This window comes from Ochotona curzoniae, unplaced genomic scaffold (genome assembly GCF_017591425.1).
Source record: "Ochotona curzoniae isolate NIBS_2020 unplaced genomic scaffold, NIBS_Ocur_1.0 scaffold_1852, whole genome shotgun sequence".
In the NCBI taxonomy this organism is placed as follows: Eukaryota; Metazoa; Chordata; class Mammalia; order Lagomorpha; family Ochotonidae; genus Ochotona; species Ochotona curzoniae.
In genome coordinates, this window is record NW_024467087.1 from 10850796 (window position 1) to 10864192 (window position 13397).

General features: G+C 38.8%; 1 protein-coding gene across 1 annotated transcript; it reads left to right on the forward strand.

The window, feature by feature from the left end:
• Window positions 1-1236: 1236 nt before the first annotated feature.
• MMGT1 (membrane magnesium transporter 1) lies at window positions 1237-11486 on the forward strand. The gene is made up of 4 exons (XM_040999795.1): window positions 1237-1624; window positions 3873-3925; window positions 6567-6670; window positions 8529-11486. Exons 1-4 carry the CDS (start codon window positions 1546-1548, stop codon window positions 8686-8688), a joined length of 396 nt encoding a protein of 131 aa, XP_040855729.1. The 5' UTR covers window positions 1237-1545; the 3' UTR covers window positions 8689-11486.
• Window positions 11487-13397: the final 1911 nt, after the last annotated feature.

A 13397-nucleotide genomic window follows, 5' to 3' on the forward strand; every position in this document is an offset into this window, starting at 1 on the left:
TTATTAGGAAAATTCTACAATCCAAAAGAGATTAGCAAAATTGAAGAGTGCCTGAAAACCCACAAGGGTTTAAATTCAATTCAAATAACAGAAAGACTCTGCTGTAGAAAGCCTTTCAAATAGAAATACATGCATTACGTTTTTTCATATTGTTCATTCGGTAAACATTTATTGAAAGTATACAATGTGACAATTTATGTTCTAGGCACAGAGAAATGTCTGTGTTTCTGAAACTTAAGTTTCAGTGCTGGAAGGGAGAAGTAAACAAAAGCAAACATGATAAATAGGTAAACTGCCTGAGTTGTTAGAAGATGATATGGAGAGGACAGAGAGCCGAGATGTTGCCGGTTCAACAGCGGTGGTCAGGACTGGCAACTTTGAGCTACACGCAAATTGCACAAAAAGGTAGAATTCTGGTAAGATTTGTGATCTTGTAACACAGTCTATACAGCTGTGCCACTCAGCTGAGAGGTACTTGAGGAATCGATGTGGAGTTTGGGGGAAAAGAAAGGATGAATGCTGAGTGCAAATTAAATTTCAAGTGCCACACGATCACCCCCATGGGAACAAACGCCCAGCAGACAGTCAAAAAGTACAAGCCTGTTGCTATGGAGTTACTTGAGACGGATGTGAATTTGAAATCACAACCATATCCATGCTGCATTATCATGAGTGAGCTCACCAAAAGAGAGCAGAGCAAAAACCAGCCCGTCTTAGGGGATAAAGGCAAAGAAAAAGAAGAGTACATGTTTCACTCGATGGTGGGAGACAGCCGGCAAGTGAGCGCTCGGACTGCTACATCCTTTCATTTCCTCTCTCTGATCACTTCCTTAACGCAACCTAGTGCGTTAAGGGGCTGCGCTACCTCTCTTTTGGAGGGAAAAAAAAGAATTAACGTTTACTGAGTGTGTCCCCCGCACAGCAGTTGTTTGGGGCTCCAAATTCCAGGTTGCTGCCCTTGACATGCTGCCTCTTGGCTGGAACACGTTTGCCGCCTTCAGCAGTCCTTGTTCACAGAAGGCGGAAGCATAGCAAAGGTTTACTGAGAACAAAGGACGCAGCTTGAAAGAAAAACCAAAAGCAACCAACTAGAACACCACCGTCGGGGGTCTCAGTACAGTACAGCCCGCCTTTTCACCTTTGACCCAGGCACTTAGTACCCCGTCCCTCAGCCACACCCTGGTCTCCCCAGGCTCCACCCCCTCTCCCGCGGCCAGCGCTCATTCGCCGCCTCTCCTCTTCGCGTCCCCATTGATCCCGCTTTCCCAGTCCTTTACACCCTCCGCTCAGCCCCACCCCGTCTCACAAGGCCCAAAGCGCAAGCTCCCAGCTCTCCCGAACCCTTTTCCGCGTCCCTCACTCCTCCTTCCCGACATTCCCGTTTCCGCTTTCTCGCTGCTCCCGTTTTTATCACCCCTGAGACACTTCACACGCTAAGGTCTTCAGTGACGTCATCTCTCGGCGCCGCACTGACACCCGCCGGTGAAAAAGGGAACAGCTCCGCCGCCCTTCGCCTCTTTGTTGGGTTGCAGCTCCTTCAGTATCATGGCGCCATCGCTGTGGAAGGGGCTGGTAGGCATCGGCCTCTTTGCTTTAGCCCACGCCGCCTTTTCCGCTGCTCAGCGTAAGTGCTTGGGTGACAGGGACTGCTCCCATGTGGGACCACTGGGGACAATGTGTAGGTGCATCCCTACGGGACTGTCGGATTGAGTGTCCGGGGAACGGTCATTAGAGACGTTACAGTTTGGGGTGACTAAGACAAGCAGTGTTGGGGTCCAGGGTGGAACCCTTGGAGTTTGAGCTTAAGGCGAATGAGGCACCAGAGAGTGAGGGAAGATTGGAAGGGGGTGTCGGGAGAGGATTCAAGAGAGGGTGTCTATTCGGGAATCCAGGACAAGTGATGTCAAATCCAGCACGGGGCAGGACAGGCAGCAGTGCGGGACAGTGAGCTCCAGATGCTCATGGTCTCTTGACAGCTAGATGAACAGCATTCTGGGCACTCCCGAGCTGTCCAGGTGCAAACTGAAAAGTAAAATGATCCGTGACCTCAGGGTGACACAGGGGAAAGACCACTGGACTAGGAGTCTGAAAGACTAGTTAAAAATTTGTTTTACTGCTGTATCTACATGACCTTGGGCAAAGGATACATGCTACACTGCGTTATAAAATTCAGTCTGTGGTCACTGGTTGAAATTGCACTGTGCTTAGGCGCTAGGGATTCAGTGATGCCCGAAGGGAGTTCAAAGTAGTGGAAAAGTGAGTGAGTTGAGAAATAATCACAATAAGGTGATATGGATTCAGTGGTTAAAGTATATAAAGACGTGTGGAGCTGGGGGATTAAGTACCCTAGAGCCTTGCTATTACAAAGTGTGATCCACCGACCAGCCTCATGGGCATCCTCAAGGAGCTTGTTAGACACCCAGGCCCCACCCCAGATCTCTTGAAACAGGATCTGCACTTTAATAAGATCCCCGGTGATTTGTGTGCCCATTGGTTTTAAAAGTATAGTCCTGGAGGTGACTAGGATACACGGGGGTGCTGTCATTTTCTACAACAAGCTTCAGCTTTGAAATTGTATAATCATAGAGCAAGGAGGGCCCTTGGAGAGTACTGAAGTCTAATCCCTTCATTTTGCAGATGAGGAAATGCCTGGCTAAGGTAGTGTTAGACTCAGATTACGCTTCATGCAAACAGAAAAGCTAGCTGGGAATTGAGCAGACTGTAGGAGGTTAGTCAAAATCTATTTTTGGTATTGTTTTGATTTTTCTTTTACAACTGTATTATGATAAACCTAGTAAATTAAAATGTAAGAAATATGTATAAGCACATTGTATTTTAAGAAAGAGTGAATGTATGCTCAAAGTAATTTGAATGTTTTTGTCCAAAGTACATTATTAAATTGAGATAGTCCTAGGTTCATTTAGAATGAGGACTCTGTATTTTGTGTTTCAATTGATAAAAAATGCTTTGTGGGTTTGTCACTACAGTGAGATCTCCTTATAATGCTGATGTTGGGAAAAGACTAATATTTACCTTTGAGATTGTGTCACATTAGATTGTAGCAGGAGATAGCACACTATGGTGTTGCATCATTCTGAGCTTTGCCGTAATGAACTTTATTATAGAAACATGTTAACCATATACTGCATTTTATTTCATCTCCGTGTTATTACCATTATTACTTTTGGGGAAACTTTGGCATTGAGAAGTTACTGCATTTTAATGCTGTGAAATTAAAATGTGTTACAATCACTGAGTGTATCTTAAATTGAATGAGATACAACTGTTGGAAGAGCTGTTTGTTACCATACTCCATGTTTTTGAAGTTTCCAAGTCTGACCCTTTTCTTTTGTTGCTTGGTGCCTCCTGTGGTTGAAGCAGTAGCACAATTATACTGAAATAGTAGTAAAGACAGGAACTTATGTCCTGGAATTCCTCTTTCACTGCCCCAGAGTATTCTCTTAGGAGAAACATTTCTGTATTACTCTGTCTGTGTTATGTGGTGGTGGTGCTATTGCAGAGTTGAGATTTTCTGTTTATTTTTATTATTGTAATTTCTTTGACAAGTTTGTACAGTAAATAGTTTCTACTTTCTGCAGTAATGAAAGAAAAATTACGCTTAGGTATTTCTGCCTGATACTTGTCCACCTTTTTTTTTTTTAACCCTGTTTTATAAGGTGACAAAACAGGTCACAATGAGAATAAAATAGTTCAAGATAACGCTGGCTGCCAATAGAGGGTTTTGAAGAATTGGGATAACATTACTTTGTATAGCTTATAAGTTAATCACTTCTTTGGTATATTGATTTGATTGCATTCTAAGAGCAAAGAATGAGCTATACTTTCCTTAATGATATGCTTCTGATTTATAGATCGTTCTTATATGCGATTAACAGAAAAAGAAGATGAATCACTGCCAATAGATGTAAGTTGGTCATTTGTATTCTTTTAAATATATTTTTTAAAGCTAACCACATAGCTTATAGCTTCTTTTTGCTGATTTTGATTCTCTTAAAATTTTCTGGATGTGAAGTAACATCTGTTCCCTTTATACAAAAATTTTGCTCTGTATGCAGATTCTGTTTCTAGAACCATAAACATAGTCTTTCTGGAAACCAAAGTAGTCTTTCTAGAACCATAGAGTGGTCTTTCTGGAAGTTCCTCTGTCGATTGCATAAAATGGACTTAAAATTTTGACTGTTTGGCTTCTTTTTTTAAAGATTTATCTATTTGGAAGGTAGAGAATGAGAGCAAGAGAGAAAGAGAGGGAGAGAGAGAATAATTGCTCGTCTGTTGGTTCATTCCCTAAATGGCAGCAACAACCAAATCTTAACCAGGCTGCATTCAGGAACCAGCAGTTCCATCTGGAGCTCCCACATGGCTGCAGGGGCCCAAGTGCTTGAGCCATCTTCTGCTGCCTTCTCAGGAGCATTAGCAGAGAGCTGCATTGGAAACAAAGTGGCCATGATTACAGCCTTGCTCCTGGATATTGCATGCTAGCATCCCAAACAGTAGCTTAACTTGCTGTGCCCACAATACCGGCATCTGGGCTTTAGTTTTTTAGAAAAGTCCCTGCTTATATAAGATTTTAAAACAAGGAATACTACTTATACATTGTTTAGGGACACAAAGAGGTGATAAGACCAAAAAATTAGTATTTTTTAACCTCAAATGACATATTTGTGCTTTATTCACAGTTTTTATGTTTAGTATATTTGAAATTGCAAAAGTAGTAGGTTATTTGTAACAAAACCTGTAAAACTGAAAACTGACTCCACACAATTAAACCAACAAGATGCAGACCACATTCCTCAGACATTTTTCTCCAGCTTGGAGTAGACTAGTAGTTCAGTCTCCTTCCTATGCATAAACAATAGTATCTTTATATGTGTAGTTTTACTAAATCAAAGACAGTCTCTTAAATGTGCATAATTGTCAACTATAATTAGTTGATACATTTTTTTCAACAGTTTATCTTGACTATTCTTGCATGTTAACTTACAGGTTTACAGTATTCTTTGTAACAGTGCCATTGTTTGCATTGTGTAGAGTAAGTGTTCTTGGTACAGCAGTGATGGAAATGTAAACTGGTATTACCTGAAAGTAGATTTTAATTTAGACACAACAGTGCCTTGTGACTAATTTTGGCTGTAGTTGTGTGTAATAAGGCTAGTAAGTTCATCTCCTGTCACCTTTGCTCTTTGTGGATACACAAGCACATATGTACAGATGCTCAGAGGTGCAACTGTGTCTATTTTAAACCACCTCATTCTGTTTACAAGTTGGAAAATTTGGAGTCAGGAAAATATGCCAGAAAATATGCAGTGCAACGGGTTAAGCCACAGCTTGTAACAATGACATCCTGCCTTGGCGAGCCGGTTTGAGCCCTGGCTGCAAAGCTTCTAGCCCAGCTTGCTGATAATGTGGCTGCAGCTGATGGCTCAAGTGCTTGAGCCCCTGAAACACATGTGGGAATCCAAGACTGAGTTCCCAGCTCCTGGCTTCGGCTTGGCCCAGCCCTGGCTGCTGCAGCCATTTGAATAAACAAGCCCTTGACTGTCTGATGGCAGCAGATGACAACATGTAATGTGAGAATTGCGATATCTTCCTATAACCAAATACAAGACACGATGAAATTGCATAGACTACAACCATACTACTATAGCACAGATACATTTTACAAACATAATGTTGAGCAAGGAAGACAAGACATAAAAAGAGTACATTTGAGTCTATTTTTAAAAATTCAAAATGGGAAAAGTAAGCATACATGTTTTAGAAATATGGATGTGGCTGGTAAAATTGAAAGACAAAGAGGCTGGTGTTGTGGCACAGCAAGTTAAGCTACCATTTGCAGCATGAGTTCAGTTCCCTGATAATTGCACCTGCAAAGTCAGTGAAAGATGTCCCAAGTGCTTGGATCCTTGCCACCCACTTAGATCAGGGATGCATTTCCTAGCTACTGGCTTTGGCTTGGCCCAGCCACTTTTGCTGCCATGTAGGGAGTGAACCAGCAGATGGAAAACCTCTCTCTGTTTCTCCATTTTTATCTAATTCTACCTTTCAAATAAATAATTGTTTTACAAGAGAAGAAAAGCAATGAACTGATTAATACACAACTACATACAGTAGTTAATTTGAGAGAGAATCCAGGATGTAATTGAACAGGGACATTTGAGACTTGAGAGATAATGGTGGTATTCTGTTTTTTTTTAACCAGGTTGGTGGGTGTGCAGTGTTGTCTTTGAACTGTATACATATGATTTAGGTTCCTTATGTATGATGCTGAAGAATAATACAGTGAAAAATTCTTAGCTGCTCTTGGAAGCAGGTCATGTTTGATCATTGACTTCTGCATAACTCACTGGCATGGCAGTACTCCTTTGTTTTGCTTGTTTGGGCAGGTCACTAAGTTCATTTATCAAGGCATCCGATGTATTGTTGTCACTGAGCACAGAACTTCTAGATTTGTTTTGAGAGAAGTCCCTTTTGGAGTCAGAGAGGACTGTAAATGCCTACAGTAACATTTGTGTGCTGTTTAGTAATCTCAATCTTTATACTCGCAGATAGTGCTTCAGACACTTCTGGCCTTTGCAGTTACCTGTTATGGTATAGTTCATATTGCAGGGGAGTTTAAAGACATGGATGCTACTTCAGAACTAAAAAATAAGTAAGTCTTTTTTCGCTTTTCATAGGCATTTCATTGTATAAGGGTTTGCTTTATTTATGTAATTGAAAATGTGTGTTTTCTGGTACATCAAAATCGATTTTGTTTATATTTTATTTATGCAGTGTGTATGAGTAATGAAGTGAAAATATTGAGGCAGTGTTTGATATGATAGGAAAATTAGAAGCTGAATGACAGATTTAGATATTAGAATAAAATACTAGTTGTGGTGACCATTAGTTGCTTAAAATGTCAGGTGGTTGTCTGGTTGACCATAGACAGAACCAGGAGTAACCCTGTAGAAATACTAACCCAGCTTCTTTCCTCTGCTCCCTCCTTTCCCCGCTTTGTTCCCTTCCTCCCGCCTGCTCTTCCTCCATTCTTCTTTTTGTATCCTCTTGTTGCAGATTGCTCTCTGGAAGAATAAAGGGTTTCTGTTTCCTCTCTCACTTACATTTATGTTGACATACACTCTCCTCTCCGGCCTTTTCTATTCCTGAATTAAGGAATGTTTGCTATCCACTTGCTTTCCTCCTCTATACTTCTAAGCTATTTTCATGAGCTTTGTTTACTTTCTTTTGCATACTTTTACTTTCCTAAAACCATCCTTTAGTTTTGTTGAATTTTGCCTTTGGATTTTATTCATGTTCCCGATCCTGGAAATAATAACCCTTTATGATATTCTCTTGGAAGAATTTATGTATGTTAGAGAATTCACTCATATGTTAGAGGAAACCAAATCACCCTGGCTTTGTTAGTACATTTTTAATAGTTACGTATCGGGCCTCTTGTGTATCAGATGATGCTTGCATGGTTAGATGGGCTGACATTGAGACTTGAGTTTTGATCAAAGGAAGAATTATTTTGTTTCTTTCCAGGAACATTATTAAAAACAAATACAATTAAGGCCATACACTGAGGTGTTTGTGAACTTACTTTATTTAGACCATATATGTCTTATTGGGGGAAAAGGAAGAAAGGATATTCCGATTTGATGACTGCAGTTACAAAGAGTCTATGTAGAATCTCTGGCAAGGAGCCAGGAAAGAAAAAAGTAAAACAAAATGGCATATGAACTTGGACAATGGCAGGAGCTTTTAATTGTTGTTGTTGCTGTTGTACTTGAAAGATTCTTAGAAACCAAATCTGTGAATTCGTCATGGCTTGAATAGTGAGTACCAAATGAGCATAATCAAGTAACAGTCTATGTAATGTTTTTTGAAAAGACCGTGGAGCATGGGTTACTATTAGATTTACAGAGGTGATGAAAGTTGAGCTAGTATTTGCGTTATTACTCAGAGGCATTCTGGAAGGAATGGCTGAGTGAAAAAGAAATTTGTGAGTTAGGGAGCTGGCATTTGGCTTAGCAGTTAAGATGCCTGCATCTCACCTCAGACTGCCTGAGCTCGATTCCTGTCTTTGGCTCCTGAGTCAGCCTCCTGCCAAAGCAGGCCCTGTGAAGCACTAGCAATGACTCAGGTAACTGAATTTCTGCCACCTGTGTGGCAGCCCTCAATTGCAATCCTGACTCCTGGCTCTTGGATCTAGTCCAACTCTAGCCCTTGCAGGCATCTTGGGAATAAACCAGCAGATGGGAGCTCTCTGTCTCTTTGTTTCTCTGCCTCTCAGATAAAAGGGAAAAAAAGTAATTTGATGGTTTAATGCTGCCTTTCCAGGTTGTTTATTGTTTACCTATAGGCAAAGTGAAATACAGCATGGTTATCATTCACAGTCTGATTTCATGAATTTATACTTAAAAATGTAACCCGTAGGAAATGTGTAATTCACTGGAAACTTGTTTGTTTTCAGTTAGGCTTTTATAAAGATTACCTAAAACTGATGGCTTTCTTTTTCTTTTAAGGACATTTGATACATTAAGGAATCACCCATCCTTTTATGTATTTAATCATCGTGGTCGAGTACTGTTCCGGCCTTCGGATGCCACAAATTCTTCAAATCAGGATGCATTGTCCTCTAGCACATCACTGAAGTTACGAAAACTTGAATCACTGCGCCGTTAAGATTTTTACAAATTAGGATATGACAGGACACAAAGCTGAATATTGGAGTTTGGGGTATAAAACACACTCCCCCCATTAGTATTTATATTGATCTCTCAGACCAATTAAAAAAAAAAAACTATGGCCATTGTTTGTACATTGTTGGTCAAGTTCTTAATGCAGTATTGGTTATCTATGAAATGAATCTTTGATTGAATTTAATATAAGGAAATTTTTTCATTTAAGACAAATTCACGTATTTTGTAAAGTCACTGTTTTGAACACATTGAAAAATGTTGATGGTTTCTGTGATTATTTATTTTCTTAAAATTCTTTTCTTTTGCACTACAGTTTTTAGGATCCTTTTGGAATTACTGTGTGACTACTGCATTTTGCAGCATGAATTATAGTAAAATGATCTTCAGTTCTTAGGAAATGAACTTCCCTAATGAGACCAAAATGGTGACATATACCTTCTTCTTATATCCCCTCACAAGTGGCTCTGCTTCAGCAAATATTTGCCGATCTTTCATTTATCCATGGTTTCTGACTCCACCCCACTCCTGTATACTTTCTAGCATTGACTGTCTTGTGTAATCACTTCTCAGATTCTGTGTACAGTATGAAATTTTTGTGTCGTAACAGAAGTATTTAACAGGTTCAACTTGCTGTAAAACTATTTGTGTTCTCTTCCTTTATGTGTTAAAATGTGCTCTAAGTGATTATATAGTATAGGAATAGTTAAAGATAGACCAAAAGACTATTTGTGATTTCATTATCCTGCCTATGTAGAACAATAATTGTTGAGGAAAGCTGATTGCTTGTTGTTAATTTAATTTATTTAGAGTTGCTGTTAGCTGTTTTCATGCTAAACTAGTGAATTAAATGAAAATAAAACGTCTCATTAATCTAAAGGCAGACTTAAAGAAATTGGGCCAAATATGTTCTAAATATTTGGAACAAATTATTTAATTTTTTTTAATAAAATGCAAGGCCATTTGAGATTTATAGCAGGTTTGGAGTTTTCTGTCTGTCTTCAGTCTATGTTGGTGAGGATGAAGACATAGAATTAAATTCTTTTAGAAAGAGTAATTTTACTTTTAGAGCAATTGGCTAGCCTTTTGATCCAGAATGCTGCAGGAAACTGAATGTTTTGATGTAGGACATAATGCATTTTTGAATTGTACAGGTGTAAGCACATTGCTTTTGTTGAATTGTATAGGTGTAAAGGGAATGTCTGCAGATTTGAAAAGGAAATATGCTTAAAGCAAGACTCATAAGATGTCCTTATACTTGATGGCATTTTCCATTAGAACCGAACCTCACTCCTTCTGTTCTGCCTGGTAACGCACAGCCCCAAGGCATAAGATGAATTTGTCATTGCATTTTTTATTAGTGTTTTGTTCTGTTTTGTTTCGCTGATCTAGTCTTTCTGTGGAACACTGACTGCTCTCTAATGAGAACAAAGTTAGAATCTGCCGATAGCCTAAAATAATTTGAAACGTGTGAAGAATGTGAAGTCAGGTAAAAGTAATAATGAAATCAAAGTAGTGTGGAAAAAAGCAAGCTCCTTATGCCAGTTTTGTCTACCATTTCCTCAGGTATCACTTGACTTGGCAGAGTCTCTTGTTTTCTTCTCTTGCGGCTGAATTCCTTTCCTAATATGTTTCCATGGTGTTGTGAGATGTAGTTTGCCTACCTTACAGTTGACCCAACTAAAGGGTGCAATTCTGTGACTTTCAGTAAATCACAAAATTGTGCAATATTGGCCACAATCACTTTTAGAACTTTTTGTAGTCCCCACAAAGAATCCCCTTGCCCTGTAACAGTTGCCTCATTTTCACCCAGTTCTGCCCCCGACCCTAATCTACTTTCTCTCTGTGTGGGTATGCCTTTCCTGGACATTTAATATAAATGAATTTATACAGTGTGAGTCTTTTGTGAGTGGATTTCCCCCAGAGGCTTTCTATGTGGAGTGAAAAGTTATTCTTTATCTTGTGATTACTTATTGTTGTGAAAGGACATGGTTGGCAAAATTAATATATTTGAGAGAAGACCAGACTTAGCAGATTTCTCAGTTGATCATTTGCAATAGTTTTTCTTCATAGTAATCAGTGTATTACTTTACAATGTTTTCACTAGCTTCTAGAATGGATATTGAACTCTCTGCCTGCCCAGTTAGGAAAGACCTGCTAAAAATGATGCCAAATAATTTGGCTATAATTGACATAATAATTTTGAGTGTGCTAGCAGCTTGTATACCTCAGGCCAGGTGAGCTCACCTAATTTCTCTTCAAATTGACCCCAGTCAATTTCTGCTGTCTTTTCCAAGTATATACATAGGACTAAAGGTGATTCAGGTGCATTGTAACCCTGATAAATGTATTAACTATGGCACTTAATTTACAGCACAGTGAGACACTCAGTTACTGCCTAGGACAGTTCAAAACCATGTGAGCTAGCTAAGTCTGCAGTGGACTATGATTTCAATGACATTCAGAAGTGTGTATCAATCACAGTTTTGAGAATACAGAAAGACTCACTTGTTAATAACGAGGGAGCCAGCCAAATGGCCTTGTGGCAGAAAATGCAGATTGATGAATTGGGAAATCTTGTGCGCTCTAGCTTTGTACTGGTTGTTTCCTAAGCACTGTGGCACAACAGCATCTTCCTGGTTGTATGTGGCCTGTTTCCATGATGTATTGAGTGCTGTTTGTTGGGAGCATCAGTGCCTGTAACAACAAACTAAACTTATATTTTGGATATATTTTCTCTCTTTAAATGAACTTACCCTGTCTAATAAATAAATGATTGTCTCACCCTGTTTTTTGGTAGTGTTTTTTTTTGTTTTGTTTTTGTGTATGTGTGTTTTTGATTTTTAATCTCGTTTCTTCTTCTTGTCTGGCCCCAGAAAAAAATGTTACGAGCTAATTTCATGACTGTATTTTTCCATTGTGATTCTATTTTACTAAATTTAGTGGATATTTTATATTGAACTGTACATTTAAACTCTTAGTGCAATTTTAAGTTGTCATAGCCATAGTAGATTATATGATCTCATTTCTATTTCTGAAGCAGAAAATACCATTTGAGGTACAGGAATTGGTCCTTGAAGAGCAGTGTCTAAAATCATTTCGTGAAAAATTTCTTATAGAAAAAGGCAAACTGCCCTTAAAACTGTGACTTTGTATTTAACAGAAAAGCATGATATATAAAGCATAAGAGAACAAAACAGTGTAAGGAGAAGAAATCCTAGTTTGTAAAAGTTGGCAGTTACCTACAGTATTTTTGAAAACACCACCAGTATTCAAGTCTTCCTAGGACTACCTCAAAATTAACTGCTAAACCAGTGTTCTTATAAAAGGAGAAAACTACACACACATGACAAAACGATTGGACAGTACAGAAAGGCATAGATATTACAACTTTTGTTCTCCTTCCTTCGTACACTAATATTTTTCTCAAACGATAACCAATATCGAGAGTCTTGATGTTCTTACAGGACAAAAAGCTTTGGTTTGCCAGTAATCATTGAAAACATTTAAAAACCGATATCTGTGCATTCTCCTGTACCTTACTTTTTTTCTGCTGTGTTTTGTAAAATCTTTCTAGATCTGTGCAGAAATCATGCTTCTTAAAAACTGTGGTATCCCAGTGTACTAAAAATACTCAAGCATTAGTGAACTCTTAGGTTTCCAATATTTTATTAACTTATATGGCAGTGAACATACTTGTTCATATAATGAGAATGTTGGTAGGGTTCATGTATAGGAATAGACTTGTCAGATCAAAGAGTAGTTTTCATTTTCAGTTCAGTAGTTTGCTGAATTATCCTCTGGAAACCTTTGCCCCATGTGCTTGTGTATACAATGTATGAGAATGATTGTTTATGAGGCCTGTGATACTGGGTACTACTTTTTATGTTTGATCATGTGAAAGTGGATAAATGGTATCTTGCATTTTAATGAGGCGATGGAACACATTTTCATGTTTATTGGTTACTGCTATTTCATTTTCTGTGAACTGTATGGTCATGTTCTGTTTCCTATTAGATGACTTATTTTTTATTGATTGTATGAGCTTTTTGTAAGCTAAGGAAATTGGTCCATTGGTCCATTGTCACATGTTTAATAACATTTTCCTGTGTGTTACTGATTTATGTAGTTAAATTTATCAGTCTTTATGGCTTCTTTCCTTAGAAAGGCATTTACATTTATGAATAAATGTATTTTTCCAGTACTTTTAAGTTTTTGTTTTTACCCTTGAAGTCTTTTATTTCTTTGGAATTTATTTAGATAGTAGCAACAAAGGAAAGATTAAACATTTTCTTCTCCCAATAGCTTTCTGGGTAGTACATCATTTGTTCACATTGCTTCCATACTGATTGTAAAAACCACCTCACTCAGTCATTCAATTTGTTACAAGTTGTTACATATTTTCATATTTAGCATTGCTAACTATAACTTATTTCTTGTTTTAAAAAGATTTATTTTTATTGGAAAGTCAGATATACTGAGAGGAAGATCTTCCATCTGTTGATTCGTTCCCCAAATGACTGCCGCAACAGCTCGAGCTATGCTAATCCGAAGCTAGGAGCCCAGAGCCTCTTCTGGGTCTCCCACACGGGTATATGGTCCCAAGGTTTTGGGCCATCCTTGACTGCTTTCCCAGGCCACAAGCAGGGAGCTGGAGGGGAACTGGGGCCGCTGGGTTAGAACCAGTTCCCATAT